The following is a 21,557-nucleotide window of genomic DNA, read 5'->3' as shown; positions in this document are numbered from 1 at the left end:
AGACTGATCCTAAAGCTTTTGATGTCACACTAAAATCAGTATAAACAGGTAATTGTTTTGTAGCACCAAGCATTGCCAGCTGAGGATGCACCCTTGTACAGAGAGCACACTGGGCAATAGGCAGGATTTTTTAAAAATGAATTTGCAGATTGTGGGTGTTGCTAGCTAGACCAGCTTTTGATGCCTTTCCTCACAGTGAACCACAGTGTGTACAGTGTCACAATCCACTGGAGTAGTACACTGTAAATCAATCCCCTATTCCCAGCATCACAAGTACCCTCAGAGTTTGTCTTAAACTGCAATACAACTGGACGTTTGTTACTACGCTGAGCTCTCCAGAACCCACGACAACCGGTGCCAACTAAAAAGTTAATGAAAGACAGTCTCTGGGTAAAACTGCCCTAAACATACCCATTGGGAGCCAATTTGTCTCGACATAAAGTCCATAGAAGTTAAATTGTTCCCAAGGCACTACTTTGTGTAATTATTTTTCCAAAATTGCAAACAACTTCTTGTATTATCCCCTTTTAAAAGCACTGTCCATTTTCCTGATTTTCAGTACATTTTCAGACACAAGTAAAAAGATGCAGTCTCTTACAAGTGACACCCGCAATGCTAAAAGGGAGAGAATTCCAGGATTTTGACCCAGTGACAGTGAGGAATCAGCAGCATACTACCATGTCAAGATAGTGTGCAGCTTGTAGGGGGAGTTGCAGTTCTGAAGGCTCACTGGACTTGAAATGTTTCTCTCCATGGATGCTGCTGGACCTGCTGAGTTTCTCCAGCAATTTCTGCTCTGGTTTCCACTGACTCCAGTTTTGCAATAGGGCTCCTTGATGCTGCATCCTGTCATTATTGCCTTGATGTCAAGGGCAATCATCTTCACTTTCCCTTTGAGTTCAACATTTTTGTTCATGTTAGGACCAAGGCTATAATAAGGTCAGGAGCTGAGAGGGCCTCGCAATATCCAAACTGAGTGTCCGTGAGCAGTTACTGCTGAATAAGTAAAATCCGAAAGAACCACGGATGCAGTAAATCAGAAACAAAAACAGAAATTGCTGGAAAAACTCAGCAGGTCTGGCAGCATCTGTGGAAAGAAATCAGAGTTAAAGTTTTGGGTTGAGTGACCTCTCCTCTGTTCTGAAATGTTAACTCTGATTTCTTTCCCCAGATGTTGCCAAACCTGCTGAGCTTTTCCAGCAATTTCTGTTTTTGTTATTGTTGAATAAGTGCCTCTTGACAGCACTATTGAAAAAATCTCTTCCATAACTTTGCTGACAATGGAGGCTAGACTGACAGAGCAGTAATTGACTGCATTAGAGTTGGCCTTTTTTTTGGGTATAGAATACACCAGGTCAATTTTCCACTTTGTCAGACAGATATCAGCGTGAGGCTTTTCTGGAATTGTTTGGCCAGAGGCCCAGGTAGTTCTAGAGCACAAGTGTCATTGTTCAGTTTTTAATTTTTTCTGCAAAACACACAAGCTACATTTTCAATGTAAGTGCATTCACACAGCAAGAAAGCTGTTCAAACCTAAAACTGACTTACAGAATTCCAGCCTAATATTCTCCTATCAGCCAGTCAGATCATGGAATAGCATGAGAACTGGCAGAAAAGCAGATGAACTCTGCAAATGGAAAGAGAAGAGCAACAAAGACTCAAAAATAGGGTAAAATACTTCAAAGGTGACAAGGCAGAGAGGGCAGTAACCAGTGAGGGAGTCATCGTTTTGTAAGTCCAATAAAATGAGTCTGGGCATTGATGATCACTTGTATAAGTACAGGGATTTAAATGGCTTTAAGGCAATTTGACAACTTGGTCAAAGCTTGAAAATTAACAATCAGCAAAACTGAATTTGTCCGATCCCAAAGTATTTCCTTGAGCTCCCTATTCATCTAATTCCACATCCTTGACCCCAAGGAGGAAATTGTGCTGGAACCAGGGTACAAAAGAAGGACAAAACAGATGTCCAAAGGGAAATTTTGAACAGAAAGTAATCTAAACCATCAGCAATCTTGGTTCAAAATTATGCACGAAGCCAACTGAAGTACGTCAGGCACAGCTCTACTCAGATCACACTCAGACAAACATTGGCCCCTCCCAAAACCAGCAGAGGGAATCAGGTAAATCAGAAAGGGTAAATAAAAAGGTAAAGGCTGACAGAAAGGAGGAATGAGGAGGCTTTAAACCTTTTTACACAGTTTTTGAATGGAAATCTTCTGCAAAGTTAAATATTTGCAGAATTTATTTAGAACAGGAAATGGGACTTCCTTTGAGCAATCATCCCATCCATTTTGAGTCCAGGCTTTTTAAAAGGGTCCACATGCAGTCTTCAATCTTTGTATTCCACTGGAAATTCACAATTCCCATGTACATTATGTCTTTCGTAGTGAGGGGTTTATTGTTGGTGCAGGTGTTAATTGGAACTGCTTGTTGCCCTAACACATAGCAACAGTTGCTAGGCCAGAGGTTTCCATAGAGTAGGGTCAAAGCCACCTCTGAGCCTCAGGGAGTCCCTGTTGACAGTTCTGAGTGTTTGGGTAGGAGTGTGTCTCTAGTGCAGACCGTGATGGTGCAGTTATTTGGAACCAAGCACCTGAACAAAGCTGCTGACTTCACCCTGGGGACAGCAGGTCGTTTTACAACCAGCCACTCTGGGAATCACACTGTCCTCTTTGACAGTGACTCGATGAATATGGCATCAGATTGCAGGTGATGAGAATCCTCAACTCTTGCTGAAACCTTGGACTATAGACTAATCCTCACCATAACACTGGGTGAGATGATGTTGATATTGAGGGAGGATTGTCTCCAATGTTTAAAAAAAAACCCCAAACTATTGTTCCATTCTGCATTGCAATTTGCCCTAACTGCTCTCTGTCCTTCCAACCTTATCATCCCTATTTTTGTGAAACTTTCTGTGGTGTCTCTAGGCTTCTCCTTTTGTTGTTTTTGAATTTTTTCGGTTCCATTTACCCACAAATTAATTCAAATAAAAAGTTAAGGTTCAGCCCAGTTTAATCTGATTTGGCTGTCTCTTGGATGCACAAACTGAAATTATTGTTGAGTTTTCCTGAAACCTCTCACTTTCCCTGAGCTTGGAATTAAAGGGTCCTGGTTTAAAACTGCTCTACTTTATTGTCCCATATATCTGTCAACTTGACTCCTTTCATGATTAACTGAAGCTGTTTCATTGATTATTAGGGAAATAACTCAATCAGATCAATTACACGTACGCAATTGTCAACTCCCAAGGATAAGCAACTACAAGAGATGGAAAAGACTACCATCCAGGAATGGTCTGACAGTATCAAGGAAGTGCCTGAGAGCATTCATTCATTTTGTCATAAGAAATGAACCTGGCATATCATTGGTAAGTCATTTTCAAAGGGAAATATGTGCTAATACTGAAAGCATTATGCCAAGATACCATGTACGTCTTACACCAGGGATACACAGGTGTTGAATGTACAAGACAGCTGAAATGTGAGTCTGTGTACTGTCCAAGAACGAATCAGGACGTTCAATGATTTGTGAATGGACGAGACATGTCAAATATACAAACCCCAGTAGTGGAGATAGTGGTTTACATTCGCATGATGTTCCATCCATTCCTTGGATAAAATCTGCAACGGACACATTCACAATGAACGGTAAATATTCATACAATAGACTTTTTTTTCAAATTTCCAACTGCTTGACTTAGCAGCACAAGAGTATAAACATCACCATCAACGACCAGTAATTTCAGTTTACTCAGAGCAAAAACTCAGATAACAAACAACTGTAGACTGGTAAATGGTACCAAGGTATATGTACTGAATGGGAAGTGACCTATATTACACCATCACCCTCATTCAAACAGTCTCGCAGAATATATCGAGGCAATGATTACCGAAGTACAATTTTCAAAGCAAAATATTCCCAAAAGAGGGCAGCAGTGAGCAGTGGTTGAGGAGGATTCTGGGAAAAGTCAGCTCGGTCACTATCCTGATCAGTAAGGATCTGCCTCATGATGGAATACCAATTCAGGAGTTTTCCAAAGGTGATCATTTACAGGAAAACATTTCCTGTTTTCTTTGATTTTCACATATGTTTCTTTCACACAGTGTTATATCACAAGGATGTTTCATCAACAAGGTGTATCCCCTTTTTTCAACCAACAGCTGTAACCCAGTATTGTAAAACCGAAGTCTGCCAATGCAGAGATCAAACCCACACCCAGCTTTATCAGTGGAGCAGTTTGGTTCATTTAGTTAGAGCAAGCAGATCAGTAAGAAATACTTTGGTGGCTGTCTTCAATATTAAAGGGTCCAACAGCAGCTTTCTATGTTCAGATTTCCATTGCAAACATAGACAATGTTTAATATAACAAACAACGTGTTTCCCAAAAGATGTTATTAGTTTGGAATCCTATGATGTTTTCAGGGAGACTGAACAGGTCTCGGGATTAGGCTGACTGCTCTTGTGGAGGATAAAGACATTGTCTGAGAATCAGAACACCCAGTGAGGCTCAGAAAGAGAAACTTGGGTTGAATTTGTACGCCTTGCTTTATGGAATGGTTCAGTGTTTAGTGAGAAAGTTGACTGAGTGAAATGTTTCCACGTGGGATGGCAATCGCTAAAAGGTTATTGTAACATTAATTATAATAAACAGAAGGTGGACTTGATTCGTGACTAAGGAGAGTTCTGGGAGAAGTTGATTCACTCACCACAGCTGAGAATGGGATCACAAGGGACCTGGTGATTAATAACTTCACCATGTAACTGCATACTCTCTGTAGCAAAGAGTAAAATAAATGGAAAATACCACATGGCTCAGAAGTGACAAGAAACAAAGGTCAAGAGTCACCGCAGATTGCAGGCAGTCACAGACTGATGCCAGGTGGCATAGGAGGATGTTCAGAGCAGGTCTCCCAGCTGCCCTCCTTTAGCAAATAGAGTGGAATGACCTGAATTTTAAACATCATTTCACTTTCGACAGATGCTATCAGACCTATGGAGATCTCCAGCATTTTAGATCCCCAATATCTGCAGTATGTTGCTTTTGCACATTAGACCTTTCTTTCGGTTTCTGTAAATGGCAGGATCCCATTGGCCAAACAGCAGAATTCAGCAATCTTTCCAAAATAATCAGTTCCACTTGACATATACTGTTCACTTTTAGTTAGTGTTTTTCTGCATCATATTCACTTTACAGCTGGTTCTGAAAATCAAACACTAGATGGCAGACATGCACTACAGGATACAACAATCCGAGCGAGGATTGCAGAACAGAACAGCAGTAAAATTGGCAGCTCATTCAATATTCTGCCTCATTTAAATAGAAATGAGAATGGGGAAAGAGTTCACAGCAAACTGTTGATTCGCCACTGATGATTTTGCCCAAGCAAATTTTAATTCTCCTCTTCTTACCACCGCGACCTATCATATTTTGTTATATGATGGAACAGAAAGGAATCCTCATTGTGTCAGACAGATTAACAGGAGGCCAAGGTAACCATCTGTTTGATGCAACCACAGACAGTGATCAGGGGAAGGATGAAGATAATATCAAGACATTGGAGTTCATGTGAAGACTAAGACAATAATTTTGGTCTTCCCAATATTTAGTTCATCCAGTATTGGCTGCGAGACGAGCATTGTAAGAAATCAGAATCAGCAGTGGTCAAGTGGGATAGTTGGAGATCCTTTGATTTGCCCATGCAGATCAAAATGGAATCAACTGTTTTTATAAAGAAACATTTAGATTAATTCACTTGGAAGACAAAGGTTATTCTGTAGATTTTCAAAGTGATCATTACTACAGTTAATTAAACTAAATGTGGAAGATCAATGAGAATTTCTTCCACAGTAGATTCTTATACAAGCGATGAGCACTTCTGAGCAGTGACAAGGATTCATTACAGTTTAGATAAAGCATCATGTCAGAATGTAGACCAGTCAAAGACGTATCATAAATGAAAACGCCCATCAGAAAAAGAAATGATAAAAGATTAAATTTTGCTTCAAATAGTACATTCTGTAAACATGTACTAGCTCTTAGAAGTATCTGCAGTACTGCCAGATTGATGTCAATATAAATATTAAATGAGAATTAAATGCCATGCAGTGCTGGGGGAAACTGGTAGGATTTATGTTCCATTTGCAGCACTGGATTTTAAAACATTTTCTGAAAACATCCAACAATCACTGGACAATAAAAAGGCAAATTCAGAAGCAGCACAGTTCCTCAAATTGACAAGAAAAGCTTGTTGTGCATAATTTGTTGCTGTGACAGTATCTACAAAACGTCTCTTATATCATGAGAATTAATTCTTTTAAATTCAGGTTTTAGTTGCTGGTCTAGTTAGTAAGGTGACAATATCATACCACGACTAAGGATGGCATTGAAAACGCTTCCATATCTGTTTTTAAGGCATTTTCACAGGCAATAATGTATAAACCAGAAAAGCTGAATTTCAAAGACAGCAAGTGTCTCCACGATCTTAAAAGCTATCAGATGAAATCTGGCAAAAAACACAATAATAGTTCATTGGAAAAGTGCAGCTCATAGAATCAGCATGAACTCAGCCAAGGGAATCAGACAGAGTGATAACAAACCACAGGGCAAGAAACTGGGGACAGAGAAGTCAAAGCACAGTGCAAAGAAAGGGAAAGCAGAGAATCAAGCATTGATAAGCACATCATCATTGTTATCATGGGCAGCCAACATCTACAGGAGACATGGAGCAATCAATCCAGTTCAGATGGGGTGTGATATGGCACACCAATACTGATGGCTGAAGAAATCATTTCTTGAGAGGTAGGTTTTAACGTGCCACACATGAAGCTATCAAGTGTTGATGTAGGTTAATATACAACAAAGAACTGCAGACATTGAAGATGTGAAACTAAAACAAAAATTGCTGGAGAAACTCAGCAGGTCTGGCAGCAGCTGTGTAGAGAAAGCAGAGTTAATGTTTCTAGTCCAATGACCCTTCTTTAGAAATGGAGAAAGGTCACTGAACAGAACTGGAAAAGAGTCACTGAACCCCAAATGTTATTTCTGCTTTTTCTCCACAGATGTTGCCATACCTGTTGAGTTTCTCCAGCAATTTCTGTTCTTGTAAATTGTTGTTTCTGGCATTGTGCCTGCTGCCTAGCTGCTGTGTTGACTGGTCTTCACTGGTGGAGTACACCAGCATACAGAAGGTGTTGCCATTTTCTTAGGAACAGAACACATGAATAATTGAGCAAATATAGGAAGGAACAAGCCCAAAGTAGAAGAGCAAGGATACAAGGGCAATGTGAAGGTAAAAGAGGGAAAACCACAGCAGATCGTACACAGGGGAAAATGGAGAGCAAATGTTTTGGAAGAAAGCATGGTAAAAGAAGCACATAGAGAAGACCAGAGAATAAGAGAGACCAAGCCAACAATCTGTAGTGATTGGTCTTATGAGAAGAAGTCCACAAGATTTGGAGAGGTACACAAAATGATCAATGGCCAAAGAAGATATTCAACATTATAACTTGCAAGATGCTGAACTGATTTCCAGTATGTTAAAGCTAGATAGTAACTCATTCATCTCATGTCATTTCTGAGTAAGATTTTCCATTCTTGTAATCACATAGGCCACTTAGTATGTCACAAAATTCTAATTCAATCCTAGCTGTCATTAAAATAATCTAACAATGTGAGATTTTACCCCATTCATGTAAAGATTAACTTTTTTTTATCAAATATTGTACAGATTAACAAAATAATCTTTATTCACTGCTATTAAATTAATAAACAGCAGAAACATTAGAAAAGGCTTGTCTTTGTTCAGTGTATAGTATTCTCTATGAAAATGATTAATAAGTTTGAATACATCTATACACACATAAAATATTAATTTTCATGAATTATACATGCTTGGTAGCAGTGTTACTTTCTTCTCTTTTATGGATGGATGGCGGTGATGCAGTCAACTAAATTTGTTTTTCATTTGTAGAATAACTTTCTGGTGTCAAGTCAACCATCGCATGAGCTGCTTAAAGGCACATTAAATTTACCACTGCACACAGTCCATACCATAAAGCCCCTGTACTGGTCACATTTGCAGTTGAAACTGGAAATGTTTGATGTACTTAAGAAATTGCTCTTGCCTGAGGAAACAGACTGTCCCACGACAGCTTGTGCGATTTGTGAACATTGGGATAGCTATGGGACAACATTCCCATTAAACATTTCTCACAACTCACTGCATGCCTAGCATTGTCCCCCCTAACCCACATGTCATGAACTTTCTATTTTAAAGCAGTTTCTCTTCAGGGGCTGGAATTTCAATCGCACACTCTATGTTCCATTTGTTTGTTTGGCAATCAGCCACTACTCTGAAAAAAGATCCCTGCATTTACTTCACGTAGAATAGACCTAATTATTTGAGAAAGAAATATGTCTGTGTTAAACAGTGAAGTCACAATGCCTTCAAAGAACATTTCAGGGTAACAAAAGCAGTGAAACAATCAGACATTAAGCTAAGGCAGGGTGGGAGGAAAGCAGACTGGTCTTTTTTTTGTTCTTTACAGTAAACTATGGTTATATGTGTCTTTTCTCTGTATTTTGGTGAAGAAAAAGTTTTTTGATTGATGAATTGGTTTTGCACCAGGTTACACAGGAAAGTACACTGGGAATATGTGCCCAAAGACTTGTTTGATTTTAGCTCACTCCTATCCTTAATTGCCCTCCAAAAGGTAGTGATGAGCCGCCTTCTTGAACCACTGCAAACCACTTTGTGTAGGTATGTTTTTAGGGAGAGAGTTCAAGGATTTTGACCCAATGACATAGAAGTAACAGCAATAAAACTCTAAGTCAGGATGGTGAGTGGCTTGGAGGAGAGCTTGCAGGTGATCTCATGTATCTCCTGCACTGGTCCTTCTAGATGGTAATCGTCATCAATTTAGAAGGTTCTGTCTAAGAAGTCTTGGTGAACTTCTGTAATGTCACACTTCAGTCCTACTGAGTGTCAGTAGTGGAGGAAGTGAATGTTGGTAGATGTGGCACCAGTCAAGTTGGCCACTTTGTCCTGGATGGTGTCAAGCTTCTTGAGTGTTGTTAAGTGGGAAATAGTTCATCACATTCCTGACTTGTGTCTTACAGATGGTCGAAAGGCTTTGGGAAATCAGGATACAGGTTACTTATTAAAGGATTCCTAGCCTCTGACTTGCTCTTGCCACTATGTATTTGACTCACCCAGTTCAGTTTCTGGTCAATGTTTCCCTCAGGATGTTGACAGTGGGGGATTCAGCTATGATAATGCCACTAAATGTCAACAGACAATAGTTAAGATTCCCTTTTCATCAATTTCAGCATTCCTTCTATGGTGCTTATTAGTCAACGGTTGAGTGGAAAAACTGACTGACTAACTTATTCAAGATCCTATTTCATACAATGCCTCTCAAGACTCAGAGGTCACTTTCCATTTGTTAGTGGGAGCTTATGGAAACTGGACACAGCATGCTCCAGCTAAATGATACATGGGTGGGATTTGCAGAATAATGAACACAGCTTTTCCTCTTGCGTAAGTAGGAGTAGTAAACCCCATATTTGACAAATATTGCTAATAAAGTATGGATGCAAATCTTTTATGATGTTGAGTACACACTGTATTCTTTAATGAACAGATGCAAGGGCAGTAAATGTTTAAGGCCAAGAAATGGATTACAGTATGTACATAGGATATGGCTTCTATAAAACAAATAATGCTTCTACCCGCAGCCTCTGCAGTATGAAAATGGAAATCGGAGGGAGTAGAGCTGAAAACAGGATTAGTTATTCAGCTCTCTGCAGTCCAATATTTGTTCTAATTATGATGAAGTTTCACTCAACTAGTATCTTATAAAATAACCTAAGAATCTATCAAAATATTCGCTCATAAATTATGATGTGTGGGTGCATTTTGCACAACTGGCATCCAGCCAAATTTCATTATCTCACACTGTGTAATTGGAGAGATCTATCCAGGTTAAACACTAAAATCCCTGTACACCACAAAGGAGTGTGCTGAGACATACAGAATGCTTTCCATTTTAATTCACATCATAGTATGGCAGGAGGCAATGGGCAAGCCTTCCTTTATCATGTAAAGTGCAATGGGTGTTAGATTTCATGATTTTTGTGTGTATGGGTATTTTGACCCATTGTGATTATTAAAACGATAATAAAAAAATTGTGCAAGATTTTCTTTTATTCAAATGCTCTCCCAATCGAATTGAAAAATAATAGGCCTGCCTTGGTGGTATTTGACATTTTGTAGAAACATCAATTTACTGCCTCCTGGGGAAGGGATCTCCTGAACTCCGGTCTTTCTTTTTGACACATCCAATCCCAGAGCATCCCCTAAAAAAGGAATCTCACATGAAGGAAACAGGGTTCGGGTGTGCTGAGTGTGTTCAACTTCACACTCAAGATTTGGTTTAAATCTGATCAACTTGTTAAATCTGAATCCCCAGCAGGAAATGTGATTCCCTTGGGCTTGGCAGTTCTGGTAAAAACAATGACTGCAGATGCTGGAAACCAGATTCTGGATTAGTGGTGCTGGCTTGGCAGTTCTGGTACAAATCTAGGATCAGCAGGTTTGAAAGGCTGCTGTTGGCAGCAATTAATGCTTCTCCTAAAGAGTTAATTTTCCAATGTTTACAGTTACATGCAACCTCAAACATACTAAATTGTTTTTATGATAATGTCACAAATTACAGAATACACATGAATCTCATTCCACTGTTGAAATGTTCTGCAAGTCTGCTTTCTCTTTTTGCAGCAATGAATCTTGTGTAGAAACAAAGAACAGTTACTACATTGAAAGAGACCATTTGGCGCATTGTGCACATGTTGACTCTCTGCTAGAACACCCCAGTCCCACTCCCCTGTCTTTCCCTGTTTTTCTGACTGGGGCTGGGTTTTTTGAGGTCCTATGATCCTTATATACAGCCAGCAGGAAGACCCCCATTGAGGAATGAACAACTACGACATTGTCATCTAATAATCAATTGGTGATTAATGGCTGGGGCGGGACTTGCACCTCTCAGGGAGAGGGAGAGATGGCCAGCAGTTCTGTGATCCCCTGAGAACCAGGGATGAGTGTTGAACACTGCTGGGGCTAGAGGCAGACACCAGTGGAGATCACTCTTCCTCCAACATTGTAAAATTTCACATAGGACAGGGATAGGTGGATAATGCAAAGGCCACATGTTGGATTTTACTCAACACTCCCTCCTCCACCCCCCCAACGTTTAAACCCTACTTGCAGGAATTTACAAACCAACCCCATGCACTTTACATTAATGATAATAAATCAGAATAACAAGGAGAATGTGTAAAATAGTATATTTCACAGACTAACTGACCATTTGTCATATGTAACATTATATACGGAGTGTCAGTCTGATATTAAACCACAGAGAACATTGTATCCAGTGTCTGATTTCGAACAGAGGTCAGGACAATGACAAGAGGCTGCTTTTAATGTATCCATGTTATTTTATTTTCAAAAGCATCCTCTGTTGGCTCTTACTAAGACCTGAATTCTGTTTCCTAACACATTTGAAACTGATTTTTAAAATTCTCCACATTTCCAGTTGTTCCAATATGCACAGGTCCCAATGTGACACCAATTCACAATGCTGTTGTTGCAATGGAGAAGTTCCCCATGAATTTAAGGTGGATACCCCAGATGTCAGACTCAAGCATCCCACAACAGTCCAAAAGAAAATGTCAAATGGAAATTGCACGTTAAATACTGTTGAGATAGATAGATAAATAGAGACAGAGATAGAGAGATGGATTGAAAAACAGATGTTCAGATGCATCATTGAGGTAACGAGGGACATCCTTCTATGAGTAAGCACAAGATTTAGTCTACAAGTGTAATTGTTTTAGACAAATCATTTCTTGTAGGAAATAGTTCCACAGATGCTCTCAGAAATGACAGCTGTTTACTTCTGGAATGCTACTAAAACAATTTGACTGAAATTTTCCATTTTGGAGTAAAATTATCACAGTGAGCATTTTAGATGGCACCATATCTGCCATGATTTGGAGATGCCGGTGTTGGACTGGGGTGTACAAAGTTAAAAATCACACAACACCAGGTGATAGTCCAACATGTTTAATTGGAAGTACACTAGCTTTTGGAGCGATGCTCCTTCATCATGTGATCACCTGATGAAGGAGCGTCACTCTGAAAGCTAGTGTGCTTCCAATTAAACCTGTTGGACTATAACCTGGTGTTGTGTGATTTTTAACCATATCTGTCATTACTCAGAGTGAAATACCTCATACAATTACATCCTTTTCATCCTTTTATCTATGCAAGCAAGATGTTGTGCATTTGATTTGGAAAACATGGCGAACAAGGAGGAAGTCCTCATCCCTGGTGGGAACTTCTGAAGTCAAAGGTTCTTGAGAGACATATTTAACGTTAGCCTGAATACCACTTCACTCATTGCAGGAACCTTCCATGAGCATCCCAGGAGCCTAGTGGACATATCCCACCCTACCCTCTCTCTTCTCCCTATTCATTTCCCACCCCTCTACCTCAAAAGCCAAGAAATGCCTGTGAAGCTGAAAATGGCATCCAGATTTAGTGATGCTGTCCAGTAGCTGTTGCTTGATACACTTAATGGTAAGGCCCTAGCGAGTGTTGCTGAACAAAGAGACCTTCGAGTGCAGGTTCATAGCTCCCTGAAAGTGGAATCGGAGGTAGATAGGATCTTGAAGGAGGTGTTTGGTATGCTTTCCTTTATTGGTCAGAGTATTGAGTACAGGAGTTGGGAGGTCATGTTGCGGCTGTACAGGACATTGGTTAGGCCATTGTTGGAATATTGCGTGCAATTCTGGTTTCCTTCCTATTGGAAAGATGTTGTGAAACTTGAAAGGGTTCAGAAAAGATCTACAAAGATGTTGCCAGGGTTGGAGGATTTGAGCTACAGGGAGAGGCTGAACAGGCTGGGGCTGTTTTCCCTGGAGCGTCGGAGGCTGAGGGGTGACCTTATAGAGGTTTATAAAATCATGAGGGGAATAGATAGGATAAATAGACAAAGTTTTTTTCCCTGGAGTGGGGGTGTCCAGAACTAGAGGCCATAGGTTTAGGGTGAGAGGAGAAGGATACAAAAGAGATCTAAGGAGCAACTTTTTCACGCAGAGGATAGTACATGTATGGAGTGTGCTGCCAGAGGAAGTGGTGGAGGCTAGTACAATTGCAACATTCAAAAGGCATCTGGAAGGGTATATCAATACGAAGGTTTTGGAGGGATATGGGTTGGGTGGTTGCAAGTGAGACTAGATTAGGTTGGGATATCTGTTTGGCATGGACAAGTTGAACCAAAGAGTCTGTTTTATACATCTCTATGACTCTATGAGTCACTGAGAGAAGGGATATCCTCTTTCTGCGAGATGGCACCACGTGTCTATCCTCATGAACCATCTGCAGCCTGGGACCAAATAGCAGTGCAGGTCAGAAATAGAACCCCAAGATGTGCCAGAAAAAAATTGAATGAATGATTTGCTGTGTTCCACATGGGTAAGTGGCACTAGCCTATCTCTGCTACCTCACACTCACATTCATTGAGGACTGAGACATAGGGCAAGCAGAGAACTGGCATCCAACTACACAAACGGAAACATAGCCTGAGCAAAAAAATCTCACAACCCAGGTCAGTCATCCTGAAGCAAGTCACTATAAACATGTCTCCACCATCTCTATGAAAGTTATCTAGGTGATCATCAACCTCATCTTCCGCCTGAGAGGTTTCCTCACATTTCTGCATCTCCTCCCCAGCCAACAAATTGCCCTTGAGATTGATATTGCAGATGGTGCAGCACAAACAGTGAAGCGGACATACTGTCTGGGGTATACTTCAAGGTACAACCTGACTGATCCAGGCATCCTTATTCCTAGATGCCATATGATGTGTTCTACAATTGACCTGGCTGAAGTCCGGGTGGTTTGTACCTTTGCTTGTTGCCAGTTTGATGATTTCCTAGAGTTGTCATCAGAGCTGAAAATGTGTTGCTGGAAAAGCACAGCAGGTCAGGCAGCATCCAAGGAGCAGGGGAATCGACATTTCGGGCATAGGCCTTCTTCAGGAATACATTCCTGAAGAAGGGCTCATGCCCGAAACGTTGATTCTCCTGCTCCTTGGCTGCTGCCTGACCTGCTACGCTTTTCCAGCAACACATTTTCAGCTCTGATCTCCAGCATCTGCAGTCCTCACTTTCTCCTAGAGTTGTCATCAGCCAGGTATGAAGGAGGTATCCTTTGTCACCCAAAAACCTCTTCCAATGGGTGAGGGCCTTTGAAAGAGGCTGGAACCTGTTGGAGATCCAGGATGTACCTCCTTAGATATCTAACAGAGACCTACTTTATATAGCTGTTGTACTCACAGCTGACTCAGACATTACGGGATGGAATCTTTTTCCATTAATGAAGACTAATGCATCATGACAGGACATTCTGGTTGCAATTGCACCCAGAACCTGCAGAGCAACAGCAAGGGCTGAAAATTTGATCACCTTCACTACCTGACTCTCCGTGTCAAGAAACAAAGAGATGATCTGATAGGCTATTACAAAGACAATGACAGTGACATTCTGAAAGCACTTGTGAGCCGCTGCCTTGTGAGCCACTTGTGAGCTGTGAAATGCTCAGGTGTCCCCAGTGGGTCTCTTAGGTGATCTGACAAAAACTCCTAAGACGTCTGTTACCTGAGGACAAGAGGGATTGGATTGTCTTCCAGTCCATACAATCACAGGTTCTTGCCCAGCAACTGACATAGTTGAGACACGATGGCTTGCGGCATCCTGAATGGTCTTCAACACTGGCTCTTGCTCATCTACAGGTATCTGTACCCAGATTGTAGGTGCTGCCCTAAAGCCTTCTGTCCCCTGCAATCCCTTTAGTCTTTCTGCCCTGCATTTATCAAGAGAAGATTTATGTGTAATTTTGTATGTTTCTCGAATGAAAATAATTGAATTAAGGTATGGGGGTATTTAAGTTATTTTATATTACTGTCTGAGTAATGAGAGGCCTAGACTAATAATGCTGCAAAATAAGGATAAATTCCACAGCAGTAAGTGGTGAATTTAAATTTAGGTAATAGATCCAGAATGCAAAGCTAACTTTGATAACCGTGACCATGCAACTTCTGCCTTGTCATAAAAGAAATCTGACACACCACACATTTTTTGACTCATGTATCTGGAACCAGTATGAAAGATGAACTTGTTCAGTTCATAGAGTGAAAGCTATCAGCCTTAATAGAGCTTTTCAGGACAACTTGTGCCTTGGATATCCCATTGCTAAGTTAAATTTTGCCAAATTTCTCCCTTATGTATACTCACTGCTGCTACTGACAATTTCTTTGGGACTCAATGACTTTGGCTGGGCACAGTGCTCACACAGACAATCCTTTCCATTGAAAGTCACACGGTCCCCTGCTGGGAACGGGCGTCTGGAAAACAGGAAGAAAAAGCATTGTTATCAAATACTGAATAACAGCAAATAGCTAAATGAAAATGTCAAAATATGCAGCTCAAGTTGTTAAAAACTGTATGAACAATCTGCGCTTAGCTCACACTATTCATATTCTCAGGACATCTCAAACTGTATTACAGCCAACAAACTACACTCAGTCAAAATGTCGGGAAATGCTTTTGCTGATCTGTGCACAGCAAGTTTCCTCCCAGCACCCGGCATGACGAAAGCACCGATGATGTTAGTTGAGAGGTAAAACGTTGGCCAAGACACCAGGGACAACTCTCTTCTTTTTTCCAAATAGTAATGGGACCAGATTGCACCTTGGTCCAATCCAAACTGCTAACTACCTAGCCTCCCTACAACTGTGCTCTCTGAATGGATTTTAAACCTGCAACTCTTTTGCCCAGAGAAATGAATATTTCCGACTGAGCCAGAACTGACATGATAACAAGACAAATGTATCACTCCTGATAATGACAGAAACAAAGCAGATATTGGCTTTCGCACATTTCAGTATAGAAAGACAACTTCCTGTTACTATAAAGTCAACTGAGGACTTGTTTTCCAAATATGAGAGAAATATGCTGTAGAGAGAATAAAGGACAAGCAGAATCTCCCTATCACCATTTAAGGTCCACAAATTAACTAATCAATCTGCAGTTGGACAATGAGACTATCCAACAAAAAAAATTATTAGATTCTTTTGCAGGGATAACAGTCAGATTATTAAATGCACAATGTAGTTATATGGATTTGATTTTGTTCTTTCCCATTGGTCAGATATAAACTTAGAGTGGAGTGGTGAGGGTGCAAGTGGGCTGCGAGTGGGGAAGTCTGGCCTACTCAGGCTTTGGGTGGGAATGGGGAAGGCACTTCCATCATTGAGTGATTGATTGATTTATTGTCACATGTACTGAGGTACAGTGAGAAGCTTTGTTTACAAGCAATATCGGCAGATCATAGTAAGTAAGGACATGCATATCATAGGGTGAAGAAAATCTTGGACAGAGGCATTTGTTTAGGTTGCACAGGGTGTGTGCTTGGCAAGATCAACATTAGGCAGGATCAGCAGGATTTGAAGTTACCGAGTCCATTCATCAGTCTAATAAAGGCAAGAAAGAAGCTGTTGTTGAACCTGCTAGTGCATGCATTCAAGCTTCTGTACCTTCTGCCTGACCAGCGGTTGTAGGAAAGCATTACTGGGATGCAATGGGTCTTTGATGATGTTGGCAGCCTTTCTGTGCCAACGAGCTATGTAAATAGAGTCCATGGCTGGAAAGTTGGCTTCCGTGAAAGTCTGGGCTGTGCACACAATGTTCTGTAGTATCTGATGGTCCTGGGCAGTGCAGTTGGCATACCAGCCCACAACACGTCTGGACTGTATGCTCTCAATGGTCCATCTGTAGAAGTTAGTGAGGGTCCTTGTCAGCATGTGCTGTTGTGCCTTCTTGACTGTCACACCTACATGCAAAGTCCAGGACAGGCTGTCAGTTATGTCACTCTGAGGAACTTGACAGTCCTCTGAACCCCAGCTCCATTGATGTAGATGGGGGCGTGTTCTCATCCTTTCTTTCTAAAGTCAATGATCAGTCCTTACATTTTGCTGACGTTGAGAGAGAGGTTGTCCTCATTGTACCAAGTCACCAAGCCCTCTATCTCCTTTCTGTGTTCTGATTTGTCGTTATTTGATATACATCCTACCACAGTGATGTCGTCAACAAACTTGTAGATGTCACTGATTCAAAATTTGGTAACAGTTGTGCGTGTACAGGAAGTACGGTCAGGGACTGAGAATGCATCCTTGGGGGTCTCCAGTGTTGAGTGTTATTGTAGAGGAGGTGCAGTTGTATATCTTCACTGACTGCAGCCTGTGTGTTAGGAAGCTGAGGATCCAGTTGCAGAGAGCAGAGCAGAGACCTAGGTCTCAGAGTTTTGAGATCAGTCTGCAGGGGATAATGGTGTTGAAGGCAAGCTGTAGTCTATGAGCAGGGGTCTGGCATAGATCTGACATACGTATCATCAGTCTACCCACCAAATCTCCCATTCTCCCATTAGCCTTTACAACATTGCACCCCCACCCTAGGTCTCCTCTCCTGTACTCACCAAGATATCCCTTGATGCACCTTTATCATGGCTCCCTGGATTTAGAATCTACTGACAGCTGTAGTCCCAGCAGTGGCTACTGATTCCGAGTGACACTGTGGAGGTTACAGAATGTCTGGGCAGTCAGACTGACCAACAGCTCCCTCAGGCAGGATGTCTTCCTGAGTGAGGGACAGAAATCCTGTCTTTAGACAATAATGGGCACAGAGCATTTACTGGCCATGGCACTGCAAATATCAATGGGACGTTCCCTCTTGTCATTTCTGGTAATGGGACAAGAAACCCTACTATCCAAAAAATCTTGCCAATGCAGTTAACTACTGCAAATTCCATTGTGATTGAGAAAAGAAATCAATGTATTTTGATATATATTTGGTATCTGACAATATCATTGTATGGAGCTTTAAGATCCACATCCAAACACCTCATCTACTGTGTCTGTTGCTCAATGTGGTCTCCTCTACATTGGGAAGACAGGACGCCAACTCGCGGAACGTTTCAGAGAACATCTCTGAAACACACACATCAAACAACCCCACCGCCCCATGGTCGACCACTTCAACTCCTTCTCCCATTCCGCCAAGGACACGCAACTCCTGGGCCTCCTCTACCACTAATCCAACCCACCTGATGCCTGGAGGAAGAATGCCTCATCTTCTGCCTTGGGATCCTCCAACCACACAACATCAACGTTGATTTCACCAGTTTCTTCATCTCCCCAGTTTCTTCATCTCCTTTCGCCCCACCTTATCCCAGATCCAATCTTCCACCTTGGCACCATCCTCTTGAACTGTCCTAATTGTCCACCTTCTTTCCCACCTATCTGCTTCACGCTCCTCTCTGACCTATCACCATCACCCCCCACCTGTATCCACCTATCACTTTCCCAACTACCGTCCCCCCAGGCCCAACCTTACCTCCAACCTTCTATTTCTCTTCGGCCCCCTTCCCCCCGTTACATTCCTGGATGAAGAGCTTATGCCCAAAACATCGATTTCCCTGCTCCTCAGATGCTACATGACCTGCTTTGCTTTTCCAGCACTGCATTTTTCAACCCTGGAGCTTTTATATAAACCAATAACTTTTAAGCTGATGTTACACGTAAACCGATTCCATAGTTTCAGGTTGGCAAATTTGGTTAAATGGAACACATACTGTCGTAAATCATATTAATGGGATGTACAAATCATGGTGCACACAGCTGATATACTAGAAGTAGAGCAGTTATAGATTGCATACGTACACCTCAGTAGAAGGGCACAACTTCAGACATATTCCTTGTGCAACAGCTGTTCACAGGTAAATTACATTGTCTTTATTGACGGGATAAATCCAAACAATTTTAACTTTTGTTGAATTTCTACAAGGGCCACTGAAAAGGAGCAGTTGGTAAGTGGGTTAAGGGGAATAGGAGGAGGAGAATGAAATCTAAGACAGCAGATGGTCATCTGTCGGGATTACAAGAACCGACCCTGGTGCTCCATTAAGAAAAAGGTTTTGGAGCGCCTCACAGTTTAGAGTGAAGAGGACAACATTTTCTTGGATGACAGAACAGGCTTGATGGGTTGAATGGTAGACAAGCAGGAGGCTGGAAGAACGCAGCTAGCCAGGCAGCATCAAGAGGTGGAGAAGTCAATGTCTCACGTGTAACCCTTCTTCAGGCTCTTGGTCCTATTTCTTATTATCTTATGATCTGTTGGTAGCTAATATAGAAAAACTATGCCCTTCTGTTGGACAAAATGACAGAAGATTGGCAATTTATTATTTTGACCAAGGGTGAGGAGAATGATTCGGCAAAATTTCTCACACAGTGCTTTGTTGGAATGTGGAATACCTTGCTACTGGGAGCAGTTGAGACAAAGACCATAAGGAATATTTGGATAATTATTTGAAGCAGAGAAAAGCATGGCAATAGGAAGACAACAGGACAGCTCAATTAGTGACAGATTACTGTATGTCAGAATAGACACGTTGGTTGTGTTTCAATGTTGTTAACTGTTATTGCACCATTGATATAACATGAAGAATATTTCTGAATGGTCAGTTTTTATGATGTTTGCAGCTTTGCATTTTCCTCAGGTATTAAATGTAGTCTTACTTGCATATGGAGCAAACAAAGCATTTGGGATGATAGGTCTTTCCCAATGCTGTGACTACTTCTCCCTCCACAAACTCTCTGCAGCCCTGGCAACGAGTTCCATACAGTCGCTGGTAGTCCAAGGTGCAAAGGTAATCACTGTTCTTCATGAAAAATCCACCTTTGGCCAAGTCACAGCCACAAACTGGAAATAAATTGCAAATAAAATGGATGTTAGATGAATGTTCTTTAAACTCCTCAAAACAAAGAAATTCATATATTGGCTCCAGAACATTTATAGGTCAGCATCTACATTTGGCTCCAGTCCAGAGGAAGAAAACGAAGGATTGCCTCATTGCTAACTGAGAAATATCCGTTCATCACAGAACAACCCAAAATTTAATCAGTGCTCATTCATTCTTGTTTCTGAAAGTCTGAAGTTTACAAAATAACCGTACAGGCATAACCATGTGGAACAGACTCTCAGACAGACATTCATCAAAAGTAATGCTCAGACTATCATTTTTTTTAAAAAAGTTGTTTGATCATTTGCCAAACCTTCATTGAAGCAAATTATGAACAAGGACGTTGTATCCAGTTATTACTTTTGTTCCCAACAGAAGTTTTACATTCTGTCTTCACAAACTCCTGTTTAAAATACCTTTATGGAGGGCTTCACTAAACTGTCTCTCCATGATTACAATAAATATCCAAAATATATATTAACTAGTTAGCTTACAACCCAGACAGACTTACTTTTAATGTCTAACTCACCTGGCATGGCTGTCTCATTCACTGAAGGTCAACTGGGAAAACTCCATCCAGCAACCTTTTAGTTTAAAGATGCAGGACTGAAGCTTCTGTTTTCACTTGATGAGATTGCAGGAGGGAAGGTCACTTATTTGGGCAGGGTGCTGGCCTACCTGAATCCCACTCTATTTCTGCCTTCATTCTCACCACGATTATATCCGCCTCTCTGCTTTCCTCAGCCCTAAAGAATCTGGCACCAAGTATTGGGGAAAGAATCAAATGTACAACTTCAGGCCTTGGGCACAGACTGAGCTACTATTCTCAGTGACTTCCAGTTGTAACTGGAGAACAGCAGCCACAAGGCCTGGAGGTTTAAAGATCTGCTGGATCCCTAAACAAAAATGAAATCATCACTTTAGGACTGCTGACTGACACTATAAGCAGGTAAAAACAATGACTGCAGATGCTGGAAAGCAAATACTGGATTAGTGGTGCTGAAGAGCGCAGCAGTTCAGGCAGCATCCAACGAGCAGCGAAATCGACATTTCGGGCAAAAGCCCTGACACTGTAAGCAGTTAATCAATTTTGCCAGAGCAAATTTCACCATCTTATTTTCCTTGCCCAGTGGAATCTTAACTATTGACATTCACTATTGACAATTTGACATTCACAATACATTCTGGTAAAAAAGTTCAGTGGACCTTTAGTCTGGCAATTTAGTTCCTCTTAACAGCAATTGCTGCTACACACAACTCCAAAACTCTGCCTCAACTTTCACAGTCTGATACCCCAACCCCCCTCCTCCCTGACACTATTTGCTTCAGTTGGGAAACACTCTAAAGTACTGATCTCCTCCCCGCATTCCTACAGGGCAAAATGATGAATAATGTGTGCCAAAGGCAGGCTACAGATAGCGTAATCCTCTCGCCATGAAAGATGTCAAGTTTGGACACATGTTGCCAGTACCAGGTTCATGACAAAATACCCACATTGGTGTGCTGGAGTTTGGTGAAGTACCACATAGAAACAACTTTCTACCATCCTCTCTGACTCCTTAATGCCAAATAGTAAGTCTGTCTCATGAGGATGTTTGGCCTCAGTTAACTGCCTGCTACTTCTCAACTGGA

The 21,557-nt window shown here is 41.3% G+C and overlaps 1 protein-coding gene across 1 annotated transcript in view; it reads right to left on the bottom strand.

The window, feature by feature from the left end:
- ablim1b (actin binding LIM protein 1b) overlaps positions 1-21,557 on the bottom strand; it is a 254,903-nt gene that overhangs the window by 141,712 nt on the left and 91,634 nt on the right. Inside the window, exons 3-4 of the mRNA XM_072557362.1 lie at positions 19,702-19,885; positions 15,365-15,474 (exon numbers count right to left, since the gene is read on the bottom strand). Coding sequence (XP_072413463.1) covers positions 15,365-15,474; positions 19,702-19,885 — 294 coding nt within the window. The remainder of the gene's footprint in view (positions 1-15,364; positions 15,475-19,701; positions 19,886-21,557) is intronic.

The sequence above is a fragment of the Chiloscyllium punctatum genome, chromosome 38, assembly GCF_047496795.1.
Source record: "Chiloscyllium punctatum isolate Juve2018m chromosome 38, sChiPun1.3, whole genome shotgun sequence".
Lineage (NCBI taxonomy): Eukaryota > Metazoa > Chordata > Chondrichthyes > Orectolobiformes > Hemiscylliidae > Chiloscyllium > Chiloscyllium punctatum.
The sequence above is the reverse complement of the archived record's forward strand: the minus strand, read 5'-3'. Positions and strand labels throughout refer to the sequence as shown.